This window comes from Aotus nancymaae, unplaced genomic scaffold (assembly GCF_030222135.1).
Source record: "Aotus nancymaae isolate 86718 unplaced genomic scaffold, 86718_ANA_hifiasm-v0.15.2.pri h1tg000016l, whole genome shotgun sequence".
Taxonomy (NCBI): Eukaryota; Metazoa; Chordata; class Mammalia; order Primates; family Aotidae; genus Aotus; species Aotus nancymaae.
In genome coordinates, this window is record NW_026988428.1 from 18421533 (window position 1) to 18442543 (window position 21011).

Sequence of the window (21011 nt, forward strand, 5' to 3'; positions counted from 1 at the left end):
AACTAGTCACAACTAGGAAAACCTGACAGTTTCTTCACAGCCAGGTATCCAAAACCTTAATTCCTGACTTGCGTCCAAAAGACAGGTGAGGAGACTGCCTACAACATGACCAAGGTTTGCAAACCCCGGCCCAGTTCAGTCTTCACGCAAAAGTCAAAGCCAGGGTGAGTTTATTCTGAGTGGAGGAGGATGGGCAGATGGGAAAGCAGACAGTTTCTCAAGATGCCCTGTCCCCTCCCTGCCTCTCCTGAAGGCTCTAGCAGAAAACTGCTCAGTCTCTTCAAGTGTATAAGGCTCCTGAAATACTTCTGTGACCTTCAGACACCTTTGCACTGGATACCACTAAGGGAATAGAGAAGACCAAACATTATGCCCTGAGGCAAAGGTCTTAATTGGCCTCAGGGAGAAACTTAATGATACCCACTTTCTGTTTTGACTCTTCTTACACATTACCACTAGAAAAGGTGAGTATGATTCATTGTTTAAGAATTTGACTTTCCAGTGCACTAAAGGGAAGGACTGTTTTCCAAAGTCAACTCAGGAAAAGTAATATTAACAAATGGCAGAGGATTTCCCCTGTAGAGTCTAGCATCTAGCTCTATTTACAAATACACATTATAGGCAATTTATCAGATTATAGACAATTTGGGCAGAAATATAGAAATAAGAACTCAATAAATAATAAAGGTGCATATTCTTTACAAGGCAAAATTATTCCTCTACCACCCCTGAATTCATGAAAGTAAGAAACTTGAGAAATAAAACAGTCAGTGACTGCGACCCTGCTTAGTAAAGAAAGGTCAAAAGGACACTTCCACTTACCGAAGATCAAAAGGGAACTTATTCTAAATTCTGCTTGAAGAGGAACAAATTTGCTTTTTAAATGGTGGCAAAGGAGCAAGCAAATAGATTACTCAGTAATCCAATGCTCAAGAGCCAACAATCACTTACTTTGTAAATGGTAGGTAATATCTGTCTTATTTTCAGCCTGTGAAAGACAAAGACATCATAAACTGCTGAAACTGCGAGAACAGTCACTCCTTGTTCCTTCCACAACATGCTGCATCCTGCGCACAGTCCTGTCCCCAGGAACCAGCCCCAGGTTCTGGCTGAGTAGCCTCTTGTAGAACAGTGTTTAATGTAGCAGAGCAAGGAGAGGAGGAAGAAGAGACTGGCCCCGACGTCGGCTCGTCCCACGATTCCTGCCACTGCCTCGGTGTGAATGGGGTGAGAAGCAAACATCAAGCCAGCCATGAATGTCCAGTATCCATCACCAAGGAGGATCTTGGAGAAGCTTGTGAAGAGACCAGTGACGGCTGCATGCAACAGGACATTGACAAGATGGTAGCTCCAGGGATTCAACCCTCCAATGGCATGGTTCAGGCGAAAAGAAAGAGTGCAGAGTGGCCGGTAGGACTTGTGACTGCCACTGTGGGTTAGAAGAGTCCCCCAAAAATCATTGTAGAAAATGTGCGTCCATGGAGTTTCTGGGAGAAGGTCCTGATTAGTCTTGATAGCACGGCTAAAAAACAAAATGTTAAAAAAAAAAAAACAAATGTAAAATACAAAAAGGAAAAAAAAGAAAAACTATGACATTGCTAAGATATTGCCTTCCTCAAAAGCTTTGTTACTATGTGGCTTTGTGATGGGATTCCAGGCACATATACACTGAATTCATGCCCTCCCCTCAATGCTTACTAAAACCACAATGAGGGCTGTTTTTCTCTTCCTTAAAAGCTTTCTTCCTTGTCGGAATGCAAATATCTTTGAAGAATAAAGTTCTTCATCTGGTTTAAGCCTTAGTGTAGCAATCTGCCAAACAACTACCCTGAAAATCATGTGACATACTGGCTAAAAATGCATAGTCCAGATCCCAGGTTGTGGCTGGTCCTGAGAATCTACATGTTTAAGAAGCAAGGCCCATATGATACAAGGACTAGCCTCCAACTAGAAATAAATTTTACAGGGATTATCAGTGCCCAGTGCTTCTCATACATACAGATCACCTGAGGACCCTGTTAAAAGACAGGTTTTGATTCAGTAGGCCTGGGGAGAAGCCAGAGAGATTCCACGTTCCATTAAGCTCTCAGGTGAGGCTGATGTTGCTGGTCCTTGGACCACATGTTGAGTATTTTTTTTTTAAATGGAGTTTCAGGCTTGTTGCCCAGGCTGGAGTGCAATGTGATCTCAGCTCATTGCAACCTCTGCCTCCTGGGTTCCAGCGTTCTCCTGCCTCAGCCTCCTGAGTAGCTGGGATTACAGGCATGCACCACCATGACCGGCTAATTTTGTAGTTTTAGTAGAGACAGGGTTTCACCATGTTGGCCAGGCTGGTCTTGAACTCCTGACCTCAGGTAATCCTCCCGCCTTGGCCTCCCAAAGTGCTGGGATTACAGGCGTGAGCAACCGTGCCCCCAGCCTCACGTGTTGAGTATTAAGGGCCTAGATAGCTGGAAAGACTAGGAAGAATGGCTCTCCACCTAGCCAGTGTTTCCCTTCCGACTACCTGCTAGTAAACTTCAGCCTTTCCCACTTCTTAGCTTTCACGAGACTTACTCTCCTCTATAGAAATCTTCATGGCACTTCACTGTTTTCTGCTTTTGAGGATAGTCTCCATTTGCATGCCTGATATTTCCAAACAGACTTCAAGAAGGATCTACTAATTGCTAAACAATTGATATACTGCCAAACACCATGCTGATCTCCTTGGCTGCATCTTCTGATTTAATCCTTAGAACAATGCTGAGGAGGTAGCTATTATTCTCTACATCTCTCAAGTGAGAAAGTTTATAGTTCAGAAAGATTAATTAATAACTGGCCCAGAGTCACACAAGCTGAGAACAGTAACATAGAGCTTCGTGATTAATTCCCTTTCCACTATTCTAGGTTTCCCAAAATGTGATCCATCTACTGCTGGGGTCATGTAAAAAGATATTGATGCACTTTGTAAAAATTGTAAAGGTTATGTTTATGTTAATGGTTATCCTAGCTATCTACTCAGAATAAAGCTATTGAAAGTTAAAGAAAAAGAAAAGACTTAAGTAAAAGAAAAGAATTAACCAAAAATACTGATGTATGTGGATACGGTACAAACATTGAAGGTGGCATTAAACTATTTAGTTTGAAACATCCTGGCTCTGTGCCACTATCCTCCCAGAGAAGAGTGGCATTTGGAGTCATTTTGTATGCTTATTGCACCTATTTCTGTATTTACAGAACATACAAGAGACATATGCGTTAGTAGGGCACAGGAATGAAAACCTCCAGAACTAGAAAACTTTTGCCTAGTCTGGTATCAGGGCTTTTTAAGGAGCTGTGGGCACCTGTATGGAAAAAGAATAATATGTGGTAGAAGTAGGAGACTGTCTTCATGATGTTCAACTCTAGACCCTCCACCAGTTCTACCTTCTGTTGCGAGGCAGGTGTGATCAGAGGAATTTCCACATGGATATTACCGAAAAGCAGGCTGAGAAAGCCCTGGATTCAGGGGAAATGTTCCTGATTCCTAACTCTTTCATTCACTGCCTGATTGCAAAAACAAGAAACTATCACAGAGATTCAACAGATTAAGAAACAAACCCATCTAAGGTGATCTCACCAGTGGAAACAGCTGAGTAGTTGGGTCCAAATGACTAGGCATGATAGTTTTCAGCTGCTTCTCTAAATTGCTTCCCACTAACCTCTCTGAGCTTCAGTTTCTGTGATAATAGTTTTACCTTGAAATCATTTAATAAACATGTATAATTGTTCATTTGTCTTCTATACAGAGAAGCAGAAAACAGTTTTTACATACATGAGTGTTCTGGACACCCTAGTGCAAATGATATCTCTGCTCTGTTAGCTGCTACTATTACTCTATAAAGACTAGGATGTGATCTATGAAAAATCCCTTACTAAAGTCTTTCTGACCCATAACCTATCAAATTAGGTGCATTTTGGGGTTAGAATTAAAATAGGCTGATCAGAAGTTGATGATTATATACTATATGTCAAATACCATGTTAATTCATATAGTAATACATACATTATCTACTAATAAAAACTAGTTGACTTTTCTAAATGTTCAATAAAAAGGCAAAAGATCTGTGAAAATCTTCAATTACTCTATGTGGCCGGGATGGTTCATTGTTACCCAATATCTATTCTCTCCCTTGTCCATACAAATGAACTTCAATTTTTAGTTGGGTGTGTGGTCATCAAGAAAAAAATGTATTTCCCTATCTTCCCTTGATGGTAAATATGATCAAATGATGAATTTTTATCTACTACTTCCTGAAAGTGTCTATGAGGAAAGCTTAGCCTTCTTCCCCTCTACCTCTACCCTCCTCCTTCCTGCTGAGTGGAGCACAGATGTAATGGTTGGAGTTGCAGCAGCCATCTTGGCCTACAAGGTGTTCTTAGGAATATAAACCACGCAGACAGCAGAGCAATAAGATTGAGGGAAATTTAGTCCCTGTTACAAGAGACTATACTGACCCTGGGCTAACTACCTCCTACTTCTTCAGCATGAGAAATAAATTGCTACCTTTCCTAAACTGATATTTTGAGTGTTAACTAGCAGTAGTTGAATCCGGTCATAAGCAAAATCCTTTATTAACAGAAGACCTACTATCGCACAGTGGATTGATTTTCCATTTTGATTTTGATTTTTGCAAGTCTCCATGTATACTGTGTATTAAATTTCCATATAAATTGGATTTAAAATATTAGAACCAGATGTTATTCTGGATCTGTTAAATTAAAACACCCTGCTATGACATTCATCAAGAGTCTAACCCAGAAGTAATTGCTTAAGACATGATGGGTTATAATTAAAAGAAATATATATATTAAAAAAACCTGCCAAACTGCCAAACAGGGTTGTCAGAAAGAGCTTATTTCAAGCAATTCAGAATGAAAACCAAACTGGCTTCAACTAGACATTAACCTAGATATTGATGTAAATATCTCTACTATCAATTCAGAAAACCTCACACCATCAAAGTCAGGGCAGTGGAGAGCTCAAAGACAAAGCATTCTGAAATAAGGCTCTGTCAGTGCAGTGAGAAAAACTGTGATGCACACTTTGTTTAAAATAATACTCCATCCTTTCAGTGGCAGATTGAAAAGGATGAAGAATCTTCTTTTCCAAACTGGATTTCTACATGCTATTAGTTCAGTACCATAAACAACTCTGTAAAGGCTTTTTGATAAAGAAAAAAATACACCCATTAAAAAACCTGTTCAAAGTTGCTGGAATTTATCTTTACAGCAATAAATCTAGTAGCCTACAGCAGCCACAAAATATACTATATCCAAAGACCCCCATCAAGGAAGTTTCAAAACAAAGAACAAAATTAACATATCGAGAAAAAAAAAAGCTTTGAGGCTGGGTGAGTTGACTCATGCCTGTAATCCCAGCACTTTGGGAGTCCAAGGCAGGTGGATCACCTGAGGTCAGGAGTTCAAGACCAGCCTGGCCAACGTGGTGAAACCCTGCCTCTACTAAAAATACAAAAATTAGCCAGGTGTGGTGGCAGGCACCTATAATCCCAGCTACTTGGGAGCCTGAGGCAGGAGAATTGCTTGAACCCGGGAGGTGGAGGTTGCAGTGAGCCAATGGCGCCACTGTATCCAGCTTTGGCAACAGAGTGAGACTCCATCTCAGAAAAAAAGAAAGAAAGAAAAAGAAAAAAAAAAACTCTGAAACACAGCCCTAAATTTACATGGTAGAAAAAAACTTAAAGGACAAGCAGAGTTAATAAAACAAAAATGAAGGAGCAAAGGACTATCTCATCCATGTGAAAAACATACTATACTAAGGGAGGCATTAGTGTGATAAAATTCTCCAATGAGTGTTTGAGTAGGATTTATTTAACCAATGAATATTATGGTTAAAAAAATGGAACACTAAATTGTACTGGGCTTTAACATACAAGTCATGTCACACATGCAAGTCAGAGATAAGGGATGCATTACACCACCTCAATATCCTATTAAGAAAGATACAGACCAACAGGGCCTTAATAGAATCTGAGAAATCTTCTAGCAAAATGAGAAAAAGGGAGTCATTCAAACCGAAGCATAATAGATTTTGATCCATTTGCATTTTCTTCTATGAGTCCAAAATAGAAATAGTAAAACCTCTTCTGCTATTTCACAGCTAATGAAACACCTTGACTCAAAACAAAATTTCATGCTGATATAATTTCTGAGGTTGCTTCTGTGAAATGATGTTGAAAATTCAGAAAGGCACTAAGGAATCAGGATATTTTCCACTCTAGGAAAGGTGGAGGAACTCAGAGCAGCAGATATGGAAAAAAACAATTGTTGGCAGAATTCCCCAGAGGACACAAGACTGAGAAAACTGTCGTTTTGAAGCAAAAAGATAGCCTCTGAAGTCTTCAAGGAGGTCTTAACCTGTGTCCAGTTTTGTTCATCTGTGGCGCTTTGTTTTTGCTGCCTTATGATTTTTCCTTCAGAAAATGTTGACAAAGGCCAACCCTACTGTAAAACTGACGAATGATGTGACACTGCCACACAAACCGTCCTTGTGTGTCTGTCTCTCACAGCTTTTTTTTTTCTGTCTCATGACCTTTTCAGTCATAAGCACCCATGTGAATGATGACCATTAGTCCTCAGAGCAGGAATGAGGCTTAGATTCTTCCAACATCAAATGGCACTATTCTGACATGCTTTCAATTGTTCTACTTCAAAGGAAGCAAAGGCCAAACTTAAATTAAAAAAAAAAAATTAACAGTAGGTTGAAATGTTCTTTGCAAGAAAGATAAGAAAAAAAGAATGGCCTTTGTTAACCTGCCCTGCTTCAGTGCTACCCAGTTCAATGCTGCAGTTAAGAAAATACATTCTGGCCGGGCGTGGTGGCTCATGCCTGTAATCCCAGCACTTTGGGAGGATACGGCGGGTGGATCACAAGTCAAGAGATCGAGATCATCCTGGCCAACGTGGTGAAACCCCGTCTCTACTAAAAATACAAAAATTAGCTGGGCATGGTGGCATGCGCCTGTAGTCCCAGCTACTTGGGAAGCTGAGGCATGAGAATTGCCTGAACCCAGCAGTCGGCGGTTGCAGTGAGCCGAGATCACACCACTGCACTCCGGCCTAGCCACAAAGTGAGACTCCATCTCAAAAAAAAAAAAAAAAAGGAAAATCCATTCTGTAGCCAACTGGGTACACTAAACGTGTGAGAAAGCAGACACAGTGACTTCACCTCTCTGTACCTTAGTTTCCTCCACTGTGAACTAGAGAGCACTATACTTGCCTTACAGGATCATTGTGAGGAGTAAATGATCACACCAAACAACTGATGCTAGCCATCAATGCAAACACAGTGTGGTTTTCATCATGTTTATAGCATTCAAAAATCAGTGGATCATGGTCATGAATATCTCACTTAAAATTCCTTTAAGCTTTCATGGTACTTTGAAAAAGATAATAAGCATTTATGAAGTGATACCTTTACCACATTACTCTTCTCAATACTTTTCTAATTCTCTTATCTTTTCGAGGACCTCATTCTAACTCTCTCAACTGTGGCTGTTTCTCTCCTGGTTCCATCCCCTGACCTTCTTTTTCTCTACAATTTCCACCTCCTTGGTAGTCATATCCAACAACTGCAACTCAAGGGTGACTTCTCCATTATACCTCTAGTCTGGCTGTTGCTCATGAGCCTACACTTCTAACTGCCCATTTGATATCCACATTTGAATGGAAGAAAGATGAATGGCATCCAGGGTCCTCTACTAACACTACAGTGCTGCCTTTACAAATTAGCCTCTCTAGTTCCACTTCCATACCTATCGTTTGCAGATAGTGTTAATGACACTTTTCACAAAAATGTCATATTAAAAATCAAACAAGACAACGTTAACTTAAAATGCTTGTAATTTATATAGCATGGTGCAATGGACACTACGTGTTTTTGCAGATCCCCTCCTTTTAGTAACAGTGCCCTGGTTATCTTTTTCTTTTTCTTTCTTTTTTTTTTTTTTTTTTTTGAGATCGAGTCTTGCTCTGTTGCCCAGGCTACAGTGCAGTGGCCAGATCTCAGCTCAAAGCAACCTCCACCTCCTGGATTCAAGCGATTCTCTTGTCTCAGCCTCCCAAGTAGCTGGGATTATAGGCATGCACCACCACACCTGGCTAATTTTTGTTATTTTTAGTAGAGTCGGGGTTTCACCATGTTGGTCAGGCCAGTCTCAAACTTCTGACCTCGTGATCCTCCTGCATCAACCTCCCAAAGTGCTGGGATTACAGGCATGAGCCAGGTTGTCTTTTTAAGAATAGCCCATATCTATTCTCTGTCCATGTGGGTAGAATGAGACTGCCCTTACCCCCGGATAAAATGTTAATGTACTGTATCTTCCCAACCCCATCATTGGCCACACAGTTGACTTAGGGGCAAGCAAGTCCGGCAGGAGTCAATATGGCACCAATTATCTACTAGGAAAAGGTACCTTCTTTTAAGAATGAGATTTTAAAAATCCTAGAGCTGCTTGAGAATTGCCTGAAGACAGGGTCAGCATGAGAGTGAAGCCAAGATAGAAGAACCAAAATCAAGGAGATAGAGACAATTCCTGGTATAGCAGGATCCAGTCATACCTGAAGCCAGTACTATATCATCAAATAAGCCATACACTAGCTTGAACTGCTATTGTGACATCTGCAACCAGAAGCATACTAAATAGTACGGCACCGTGTAATTCCCATGCAACACTGGCAGTTTCAGTACCTTAAGCTTAGTAAGTCTAAATCCAAACTAATTTTCCCCACAAACCATCTCTTTTTCATACAGTCTCATCATTGGGTACCATCATTCTTCCATCCCTGAAATAAAGGTTGTACATGACAGTTTCTTATGGTTTTGCTTCTGTATCTATTTTTAAATTGGTTAAGGACATTTTAAAGCTGTTCAGGACCTCAGAGAAAATTCAACTCACAAGTTTCCCTTGAATCTGCCTCTAACTTCCCTTTTCTCTTATCCTCAATTCAGGCCTGATTTATTTTCTGCCTGCTTTGCTTAGCATGCTTATTAAAACTGCCTGCCTGATCATTTTTCTCTTTCCCTCATTAGTCTATAGGTCACTCTGGATAGGAATTATGTCTTTTCTCCCAGTGTCCAACACATCTTAGGCATGCAACAAATACTGTTAAACTGAACTAAATAGCTATCCCTGCCTGCCTTCATTCCCACTTTGATCCATTATGCATGCTATGGATAGAAAAACTTCCTAAATGTAACTCTAACACCAGCAATCCCCTCCACAAAGGTCCCTCTTTATGCCCTATTTCTTACCATAATAAACACCCTTCACAGCTCAGCATTCACAGACTGCCCCTTGATGACCTCAAGGCCAAGCTCCCAACACTTCTCCATATGCATGCTAACGTCAGCCAAACCTCCCAGTCTCATGCTGCAGTTCAAAGCATTTCTTCTCTCCCTCTACCTGGATTGCTATCCTTCGACCATTACATCTTTCCAAATATGCTTCAACCACCAATGCTCATTTGCAAAGCCACAGTCCCCTCAAAGCCTTTCCTAGTTATTGTGGCAGAATATGCTGGATTTTGACTTTGAGTATTGACACATTCCTATTAATGACACTGACTGCTTACTATCAATATCAGGGATCTTAAATGGGATGAAATATGGGAGCTATTTCAGGAGTGGGAAGAAATGTATGCTTTGAAAATGGCATACATAGTAAGATCACACAGGTGATCTTACTATTCCCTCTTCTGTCTCTTTTGAAAATCACTGCCCAATAAAATGGAATGATCTGTCCAAAGAAAGCTATTCACTCATTCCTTTATTCATTCATTCAGTTATGGGCAAGGCACTGCGAAAGGCACTGCAAATGGAATGGTGAGCAAAATAGAGCCCCCAACTTTAAATATTCAACTAAGGAGACAAGGCAAATAAATGTACCAGTAATTTCCCTGCAGTATGATAAATACAATCTAACACAAATGATGACTGGTATGGTAGAACACAAAACAGACTCCCAATGTCTTAGAGGGTTGAAAGTTTCCAGGAGGAAAACCTATCTGCATACACACAAAAAGTTAAATGAAGGAGAAATAAAACTGTGGAGATGCTTCCAGGCCAACAGTCAATATTTTCAGACACTGAGGCAGAAGAGAGTGGGGCATGTCTGAGACCTGAAAATACAGTCAGTTTGGCTGGAATAAAGCTTGAGGGATGGAGCAGCAGGAATAACTGGCATTACTCTGTCATGTACTATTCTTCCTCATGGGATGACCAGGAATTTGGCTGGAAATGAATCTCTCAATGATCTTCAGGTTTGATTCATTTATTGTCTTGAAATTTCATCTCCCCAATATTGCTAACTCTTTAAAAGTTGAAAAGGCATCTTATTTATCTTTTGGAGCCTAACAAACATAGTACTCAATATATATCTAATTAACTAAATTCTAATTAGAGATGATTGGACTGACAAATTGTATTTACCTTTTTGGAAAATTCTAGGTTGTTTTAAGTATGTAGGGAATTATCACTTTCATCTAAAAGTGGTTCACTCAGAGCACTAACCTCTACTCACGCAATGATAATTAACTGTGAAAAACCATCAGGTTAACTGGCTTAGCCACATGTCTTTGGTACTCATCTGCCACTTAGCCTATAATCCCTTCATTAGAGTACCTCTTTAGGGATAAGCCATTATATTTAGAAAGCTCCAGTTAATATGCAAATACTTGGCTAATAGGGAAAGAGAATGAGAGAAATACTATGACATCTAAAGACCATCTTACTTTGGGGATAAGCACTGTATTTCGGATTCCTATAGGAACTTAAGGTAGGGCAAATAAATTACAGTGTGGGGTCCTGGGTTGCAGGGGGCAGTGTTAGGTTTCTAGGTCCCTAGGGTAAAGGAAGACACTACCCTTTGGACAAGCGTTTATCATTATACCTCTAACACGTTTTCCTATCTTGATCTCTTCCTACTAGATTGTAAAACCTTCATGGACAAAAATGACGACTTTGTAAGCATAAATGCTGGCACTTAATAAATTGACACCACACATATGTTGAATGAAAAGAGACTATAGAAAGGTATTAAAGAGCCTGTTGTCAGACACCCAAGGGTCAAGACCCCCGAATAACTGCTGGTTTTGAGAAAATTATACGAATGCTAAGGCTTCCAACTAAAGAAATATTCTTAGTGGATCCCGCTTCCATCCCTTTAGGAGTTTTCCTGATAAGCAATAAAGGAATTTTATGAGCTATATCTGCACGGTAACCCTCCCTAACCTGAGGATCCTAAGAAAAAAGAAAAGTAAACGTCTGATTAAAGATGGCCCCAGCTGCAGCTAAACTCAGACCCCAAGCTGTTGGAGATTTGCTTTCATAGAGCTTCCATGGATGAGAAAGCTCCTTTTTACTCCAAGTCAAGAGTTTACCTAGACACCCTTTTCTTTTTCTTTTTTTTTTTTTTTTTTCATACAGAGTCTCGCTCTGTCTCCCAGGCTGGAGTACAGTGGCACCATCTCAGATCACTGCAACCTCCGCCTCCTGAGTTCAAGTGATTCTCCTGCCTCAGCCTTCCGAGTAGCTGGGACTACAGGCTTGTTCCATGACGCCAGCTAATTTTTGTATTTTGAGTAGAAATGAGGTTTCACCATGTTGGCCAGGCTGGTCTCGAACTCCTGGACTCAAGTAATCCACCCGCCTCGGCCTCCCAAAGTGCTGGGATTACAGGCGTGAGCCATTGCACCCAGCACTTTTTCCTCTTAGTAGGAGAAAATGAGGAAGTAGAATGTTGGCTAAATATTTTTTTAAAATATCTTTAATTCCCCAGATAAAGCAATGCTGTCATTTTCATAATTTCTACAGGAAATATCCAAGAAGAAAACTCTGTGACCCTGAAAACTAATAAACCATTTAAAAGAAAGTTTATCACTAACTAAAACTTTAGTTACGTAGAGATGTTTTTAAATGTTTATATGAAAAACATTTTGCAAAATTAAAGCAAAAACTAATACAGTATGAAAATATCAGCAATACCACACTCTAAGCACTTAATTTCACCAATTAAAATAATCCTCGACTTTAATCTTAACTCATTAACACCTTGAAGTATTTTTCAAAGCCTTGCAATTTGCATGATGAAAAACAGTATTAATATTTTGTACATAAGGCCAGGTGTAGTGGCTCACACCTGTAATCCAAGCACTCTGGGGGCCAAGGCGGGCTGATCACCTGAGGTCGGGAGTTCAAGACCAGCCTCACCAACATGGTGAAACCTGGTCTTTAAAAACTAAATAAATAAATAATTTTGTACATAAGCATTTGGTCACTATATCCGTATCAGAACATCCTAACATAAAATAATTCAGTACACCTCACCTCCTTCTCACTGTACTACACTGAATCAGAGTCTCAATTTTAAAACTTAGTGAAAATAACTTTTTTCTAATTTTCCAGATTTGAAATTAGAAACAACTAGAAGAGATACTGTGAAGCTGTCTTACACCTAAAAGTTAAATTGGGAGCTATACATGAACTACTTTAGTGCATTCATTTACATAATTTACGAATATCAATTTTGTAGGTTTTTTTTTTGAGACGGAGTCTCTCACTGTCGTCCAGGCTGGAGTGCAGTGATGCAATCTTGGTTCACTGCAACCTCCGCCTCCTGGGTTCAAGCGAATTCTCCTGCTTCAGCCTCCCAAGTAGTTGGAATTATAGGCACCTATCACCACGCCCAGCAAATTTTGTAGGCATTTTTTTAGTAGAGATGGGGTTTCACTATGTTGACTAGAACGGTCTCAAACTCCTGACCTCATGATCCACCTGCCTCAGCCTCCCAAAGTACTGGGATTACAAGCATGAGCCACTGAGCCTAGCAGTGTCTCATTTGTAGGTTTTCATAAATTCATAGATTCATTAAAAAGTTCATTCAAAAATTTTTACATCTAATACTATGTTTCTCCGACAATAAGGTCTTGAGCATTTGTGATATGTTGCAATGTGTGACTAGTTCCTTATAGTTTTTCTATATTAAAAATATGATGAATGTTTGACTTTAAGGGATGGAATGAATATGAGATTATATGTTATGAAGTTCTATGCTTTCAAAAATGAATGAGCTCTATAGGACACTAGATTCTAAAAGAAAGGACACCTCTCTTTCAGATTCCTCACTCTGTCGCTCAGGCTGGAGTGCAGTGGCATTATCTCAGCTCAGATTCCATCAGATTCCAAGAACACCTGTTCTGTGGATGGTCTTGGTCTATGTGCTTTTACAGAACAAAAGATATAATCTTTGTACCTAAGGATTTGATTATCGAAATGTACTCTCTAACGATGCAAGCATGCCAAGCTAAGAATACACACAGGCAGTTAAAATACTTGTCTTTATACATGTGCTCTACAAATTTTAGAACAGATAAAGTACATGGCAATGTTCCTCCCACTATTCAAGTATTACTTAAAAAAAACTCACATCCTTGAGGGGTAATAATCTTCACCTAAGGTAAATAGGAAAAGTGCCCTCTGGCTATGACCGCTGCTTGTGAACACACTGAGTCCTCAGCCTGAAAACTGCCAGACCAGGAAAGTAAAAGGGGAAACAGTTTTAAAGGGAGAAACCAACAGGCTCTATGCAAAGGAGCCTTGGGAGTGGAAAGACATTCATGATGCATTATCCAGATGTTTTGCTTATCTGCTCACCTAATATTCCTGTCTTCTCTGAATTGAGTCTTAACCAAATCACTTTTTCTCCCCACAAGATTGAGTCTCACTCTGTCGCCCAGGCTGGAGTGCAGTGGTGTCATCATGACTCACTGCAACCTCCGCCTTCCGGGTTCAAGTGATTTTCGCGCCTCAGCCTACTGAGTAGCTAAGACTACAGGCACTTGCCACCATACCCGTCTAATTTTTGTATTTTTAGTAGAGACAGGGTTTCGCCATGTGGGCCAGGCTGGTCTTGAATTCCAGACCTCAAGTGATCCTCCTGTCTCAGTCTCCCAAAGTGCTGGGATTACAGGCGTAAGCCACCACGTCTAGCCCAAGTCACCTTTCTTTACCCAGAACTCCTGCAGCCATACAGAATAGCCAAGACGCTTATTTCTGCCAAATGTTTGCACAGTCCTTACTTTTTGTACTTAAATTTTTCTACATGTTACCAATCTATTCCTCACAGGTATTCCTGTTATCATACCACCTTGTATTCGTATCACTCTTTTACATTTCACAAAATGTGCTCCTGTTCATGATCTTCAATCCTTATCATGACTCTATGAGTGGATATGGATGTGGAAATCAGAAATTAAAAGTCCTGCCTGAGACTACAGGGTCAGTAAAGATCAGAGCTGCACTCACAAGAATGTGACCCTTTGTCATTGTTCTTTGTCTATGGCTCTCCCTGTCACACACGTTGTGTCATGTCCCGCCTTGCCACCCCCAAATTCATATGTTGAAGTACCCTAATCCCCAGTCCCTCAGAATGTGACTGTGTTTAGAGACAGGGTCTTTAAAGAGGTGGTCACGTTAAAATGAGGCATTTAGGGTGGGTCCTAATCTAACAAGTAAAAAAAAAAAAACTTGGACACAGACAGAGACACCAGGGATGCATATGAGAAAAGGAAGACCAGGTCAGGATACAGCAAGAACGCAGCTTGTACAAGCAAGGAGCGAGGCCACAGGAGAAACCAAACCTGCTGACACCTCGAACTTGATTTCTAAACTCTAGAACTGTGAGAAAATAAGTTTATTGTTTATGCTACCCAGTCTGTGGTGTTTTCTTACGGCAACCCTAGAAAACTAATATGCCCTACAATACCATAGAGACAGTACTGTATTATTACATACAATATCTACTGTTTATCTTTCAGAGTTTCAGGAAAACTGCATTTCACATACAAACCATATTTCTACAATACATACTATGTCTGGTGCTGTTTCTGATGAGTGTTGAACTGCTCTGTGACTGTAAATAGAGTTTTAAGAGGTATCTTACTCTCAGTTCTGCCAGAATTTGTCTAGATTCTCCACCAGAAGAAAAAAAAAAAAACACCTCTAATCACAAAATGGGGCCAATACACCAGGACATTAACGCGAACTAAACAGACACAATAAAACACTCGTGCCACATCATATTTACACTGATATTGACAAAGTTTACAAAGCAGGCACATTATCTCAATGTACCCTCAATAATGCTACAAACTAGAAAAGTGAAGCTGGAGGGGTTAAGTTAAAGAAGTGCATACACTTAATAAGAGGCAGAAAGGACTTGAACACTGTTTTCCAAACTACTCCATTTAACCTTCAAAGCAGGCTGTGTTCCTCCACATGTACAATAAATCTCCAGTGAGAAGTGTTTGCAAGACGATTTGAAAGTAAAATCCCAGTCTATTATTGCATTTTGTCTGGAATCCATATATCTGCCCTCAAGACTCAATAAAACTATAAAAAACACTTTTGTACCATATTCTTTTAATTTCTGCATTTCAAAATGAAAGTCTTCTTTTAACACTAAAGAATCTTGGAAAACGTGAGTCAAAGGAAGGTGTTAGTTGTCTTCCAGTGACGGGTGGAAAAGGCAGCTTTATGAGAGCCAAACGCTAACCTATAATTTCATATTACAAAATTTAATAGAAAACATATTCTGGCAGAGACTTTGCTGCCTGCATCCCTTTTCAGCTATAAAATAGTTATACACACACATACATACATCTGAGAAAGATCAGACTTTGAACATATTGTAGCAACACACATGCGAAACATGGGAAGTTTCACCAGGGCTGCCAGTGATGACAGGGTACACAGACATCCCTACATTAAAATCAGCCTCACAGCTAAATTAGAGTTTTTTTTGGACACGCGGATATACGAGCCCTGATGAAAAACAGATAGTCAAGGAGGAAAACACTCTAATTTAAAACTAACACAGATGAGTCTACACCAAGTACCCAAACATTTGGTCCACAAACCATCAGCAACTCTCTAATTTGTCATGGAAGGCAAGAGATATTTCATAAAAGAATGAAGGGGGAGAGAGAGAGATTAACTTCAGCATTAAAATTTACTGACATCCTAATATATTCTGTAGTACTACTTTCTAATCTTGACATCATTTTTTGACCAAACTTTAATAATCCAGAAATAAATTAGATTTCAGGGAGCTGTAACATGTTTTGTTCTGTAGCCCTTTAAATAAATCACATAGTAGGCACTCTATGTATATATCTATATCTATCTATATATATATAAAATAAATGTTATGTGAAAACTATGAGCTCTTTCAGATCTCAGTTATGAAGAGATAAATTATGAAGTACCAACATGTCCCTTTAAAAATAGTAAAATCTTAGCCAGGTGTGGTAGCTCATACCTATTATCCTAGCATTTTGGGAGGCTGAGGTGGGTGGATCACCTGAGATCAGGAATTCGAGACCATCCTAGCCAACATGGTGAAAACCTGTCTCTACTAAAAATACAAAAGTTATCTGGGCATGGTGGTAGGCACCTGTAATTCCAGCTACTTGGGAGGCTGAGGCAAGAGAATCGCTTGGACTTGGGAGGTGGAGGTTGCAGTAAACTGAGATCACGCCATTGCACTCCAGCCTAGGCAACAAGAGCAAAACTCCGTCTCAAAAAAATAAATAAATAACAAGTACTATGAGGTCATGAACAGTGTCTAGTTCTGAATATCCCATTTCAAAAGGAGCCATGATAAACTGGAGATTATCTATAAGTATGCCACGGGAAAAAAGGATCTGTCGCCCTGGCCACTGCCAATAAAATATTTTTCTATGTACAAGTAACCATGCTGACTAAATTCACAAGGCAAAAAAATGAACAAGTAGAAGTTAAATATAAGAATGGAAGTTGATATTCAATCGGAGAAATCTAAGCACAACGAATCTAATTTTTTACTCCAATATGTGAAGAAAACAAAAGTCTACATTCATTTCTTATCTGAAGCAACTACCAAAATCCACATTGTGTTAAACACATATACACACACTTTAGAGTTCGCCAAATTTTGATTGAAATCATTCTTCTTTGACTTACTAGCTGTTAGGATTCAGGTTTTCATCTAAAATTTGTTGTTTATGCTGAATACTAAATAAAAGAACTAGGTTAACTCCAAAGCACAGTGCATGACGCGTAGTAGGTGCTTCACAAATGACTGCTTCAGTTACAGTGGTTCACCTGCCTCTCCTTCCTGGATCTGTGGACAAGCACTTTTTCCTGAATGTTGGTCAATACCCCTACATCTAGCATGCAATTTCTGGTATTATTTATCTTTTCTCTTAGCATATTCTCTAGGACTTTGCTCCTGTCTCTCCCACTGCACCCATCTGGAATTGTGCTTGCATTAATCATAAATTAAGCCCAATAGCCAATCTAAGAGCATAAGAATGATGTTCACAGCAGTCAAACTCAGCTGGAAAGATGGACGACAGCAAGGTTAAGTGAGGTGATCAAAAAGCATAAAATGAAAAGAAGTCACAGGACTTACATCACAGTTCACAGCATAATTAGGATATTTTGGGAAGCAGACTCATCAGAAGGATGACAGTTGCATACCAGCAAAGAAGCTGACCTTGGGTACATCTTCTTGACTAAAGATGATCGATTCTAATAAAACAACCATAATATCTTCTGCCTATTTTTTTCTTGAGCAAATTAGGAAAAGAACTAGTCAGACGTTTCCAGTCACACACTTTGTTATGTTTTTAAAAGATGGCTACTTCTAAACAACAGGACAATGTTAAACCTCTTGTATCTTTGCTAATAAAATAGGGTCAACATAATATTTGAAAGTGCCCTCTTTACACTCTTCATATAAGTAAACCCTTCCCAGGGGGGAGTAAATCGGCTATAATTTATGATGGCCTAAAATACAACCTAGAAGAGTCTAAGATCAGAAATCTGATCACCTGTGAAAAAAAGGAAATGTCCTGAACTTTACTATGGTCAGTCTACTCAGAATAGATAGATTTTCACGTTGAAAAACATTAAAAGTTGCCTTGGGGAGGGTAACGGAACAGGATGCCCAAATGTTATAGTAGTCCTATCTTCTAATGGTTTCCCCTCTGAGGGCATCCTGGGGAGAAGGTCAATCTTTCTAATGGGAATAAAACTGTACTACAACTCTCCAAGGGCATTTACCACTTTAAAAAGGAACTCCAAACTCTGCTGTCTTTAAAAGGCAGCAGGTCATTGGGAAAAGTCATTTTTCAAAGCTCTAGTAAACTGGCACTCTGCTTTTAGCTAGCCACAGAGATAAGGCATGCAGCCTCAGTAACAGAGTCACCTTTCTTTAATTTTTAATGCCCAGGCATTTCACAGCTCCCAAGAGGAATCAATGACTTACTTACGACATCATAAATGGCTTGGACTGAGAATATCCATGTGTTTTGACAAAGCAGGAAGGAAATCATCCATCACCAATTCATTTTAGATGAAGATTTGATAAATGTTACAAAAGTACACCATAAAGGCATCGTCCTGTCCATCTCCAAAACTAACATGAAAAATATTAATAAGCTCATCGTTGTCACCCTGCAAAAGAATTTAAGTGAAAATAGAGCTCCTAGAGGGGACATGTGTTTTTATTTCCCACTCTGAAAGCACACACAGGTATAAGCATGTTCAAATGGCAATGAATTCATCTGGAATGTAAAAGACCATGGGGTTCACACATATAAAGATCAACAGTTGTTTTAGAAATTAACTACACCACATCTTAAACTTCTACATAAGTTATAAACTGATCCAGGTGCTATCATCAGGGTAGAAACAGATGCAGTGTTAGCACATTAAACTGTGAATCCAGCTCCAACACTGCTTAATGGGCTCCACATGCTGAAAACGTTCATCATGGTAGGGAGTGCACTCAACTAAAAGCCTAACGTTCAAGCAAAACAAGAGGTTCGTTATCTTCATTATGCTCACAAACAACTATTCTGTGACTAACATTGTTTTTACATTGATTATGGTGCATTAGTCATTTAGAGGGAGGGAAATGATAGGAGAGTAATTCAACTTCAGAATAACAAAGCCACAGTTGTCACAGGGGTGTTGATGACATGACACTGATGCTGTTCCCACAATAAAGTCAGCACTGGTTGCATGGCCTGCTTTATCTTGTGTTCCCATGTGGACCCCAGAAATGGCTAAAGGAGGGGGGATGAATGATAGAGAAGTTTGTAGAACAACTACCATTATTTAACGTATGTGAAGAACTTTCTAAATTTCAAAGTTTTTATATACATTATGTGTTCTCACAAATGCTTCCTCTCATCTTTTTTTGTGATGAAAATAAAGACTTTCATCCAAGATTTCATAGCAAGTAGCAAAATTATGAAAAAGTTGCATCTTTGAACTGTTCTAGTGCTGCTTCTGTTACTCTATAGTCTCCAGACATGAGATCCCTGCACTGGGGGAGCCATTTGCCCCCATGTATAATTTACTGATTTAAAATAATAAAATAGGTTATCCTAAAAGAATAATACACAATAAAGCAGCACAACTTTGTTTTAGTCAGTTCCCTTTGGTCCATTTCTTTGGCAACTACTGATACTAAAAAGGTCTACATGATGCTAAATTACTGCAACATACTAGAAAGCCGTTTGGGACGGAAGAGATTTCACCATGGAGCATTCAACATTTATTGACTTTTCTATCGACCAAAAGCCTTGCCATCTTTAAATAGCAACTTCAAAAACGGACAATTACAATAATGCCAAATTAATCTTTATAATTTTTCTACTTCCAGAATTCAACTCTGGGATGACAGCTAATTGAATATTTTAACTCTCCTGAGAGGTCATCATTGTAAACTTCTTTTTTCTGTTGTTTTTAGAGACAGGGTCTCATTATATTGCCCAAGCTGGACCTGAATACCTGGGCTCCCGGGATCATCCAGCTTCACCCTCCCAAGTATAAGGACTACAGATGTGCATTACCATGTCCAGCCATTGTACATTTATTGAATCAAATCATTTCATTTGTAAATCCAATCTTATTTCCTGAACTTCAGCCTCCTCAGTAGATGGTTAAACCCACGGCAAGCCGGCTTCTAGTATAACTCATGTTAAGAACAAAAGCTGCTGTTATACCAAAGTAGACCATGTGTCCAGATCATATTTCAATGAGAGGCTCCAAGAACAGGCTTGAATTTTTGTCAAAATATCCTTCTGAAAACTGGACTTCCACTTTTAATCTAACATGGTCTTATTTTGTCCTTGTTGACTGATATACGTATTATACTAATTAGAAACTAAATGATTTTGAGGATGAAAAGGAAAAACGTGATAGCAGACTAGCAGTAAAAAATTTTGAGTAGGCTCGTGAGAAAGAACAACCTACTACACAAAGTCCTAAACCTTCCTGTCTCAGCAATGATGAAGGAATGAAGCCTGGTCAAATTGTTTTGTTTTTTCCTATCCTGTTACTTGTTATTGTTAAAAGAATGAAAACTAGATATTCTTAATTATTAGCACAGGGGGTAAATTACAACAACCCCCAAAACAGATATTGATCTGTGTTAGTTCCCTATTGTTACTGAAATGAATTACCATCTACTTAGTGATAAACAAACATAACATTAGTGTCTTTCTCTTCTAGAGACTGTAAGTCCAAAATGAGTTTCGATGGTCTAAAATCAAGGCATCAGCAGGACTGTATTACCTTCGGAGGCTACAGGAAAGAATCTGGTTCCTTGCCTTTTCCAGCTTATAGAAGTCACATGCAGCCCCTCACTCAGGGCCCATTTTTCCATCTTCAAAGTCAGAAGTTGATTACATCATTCCAACCAAGACTTCCATTATCACGTGTCCTCCTTTGACCCTGACTCTCCAGCTTCCTTCTTTCCCTTATAAGGATCTTTGTGAATGTACTGGGTCCAACCAGATAATCCAGGATAACCTTCCATTTTAAGGTTTTTAATTCAATTGTATCTGTAAGTTACTTTTGTCATGCAGGTTAGCACATGATTGACAGGTACTGAGGATGTGGATATCTTTGGAAGGCC

The 21011-nt window shown here is 39.4% G+C and overlaps 1 protein-coding gene across 2 annotated transcripts in view; it reads right to left on the bottom strand.

The window, feature by feature from the left end:
* TMTC2 (transmembrane O-mannosyltransferase targeting cadherins 2) overlaps positions 1 to 21011 on the bottom strand; it is a 441683-nt gene that overhangs the window by 276570 nt on the left and 144102 nt on the right. Inside the window, exon 2 of one of the 2 annotated variants that reach the window (XM_012442083.3) lies at positions 952 to 1522. The exons of the other annotated variant lie outside the window; for it this stretch is intronic. Coding sequence (XP_012297506.2) covers positions 952 to 1522 — 571 coding nt within the window. The remainder of the gene's footprint in view (positions 1 to 951; positions 1523 to 21011) is intronic. 2 annotated transcript variants of the gene reach the window in all.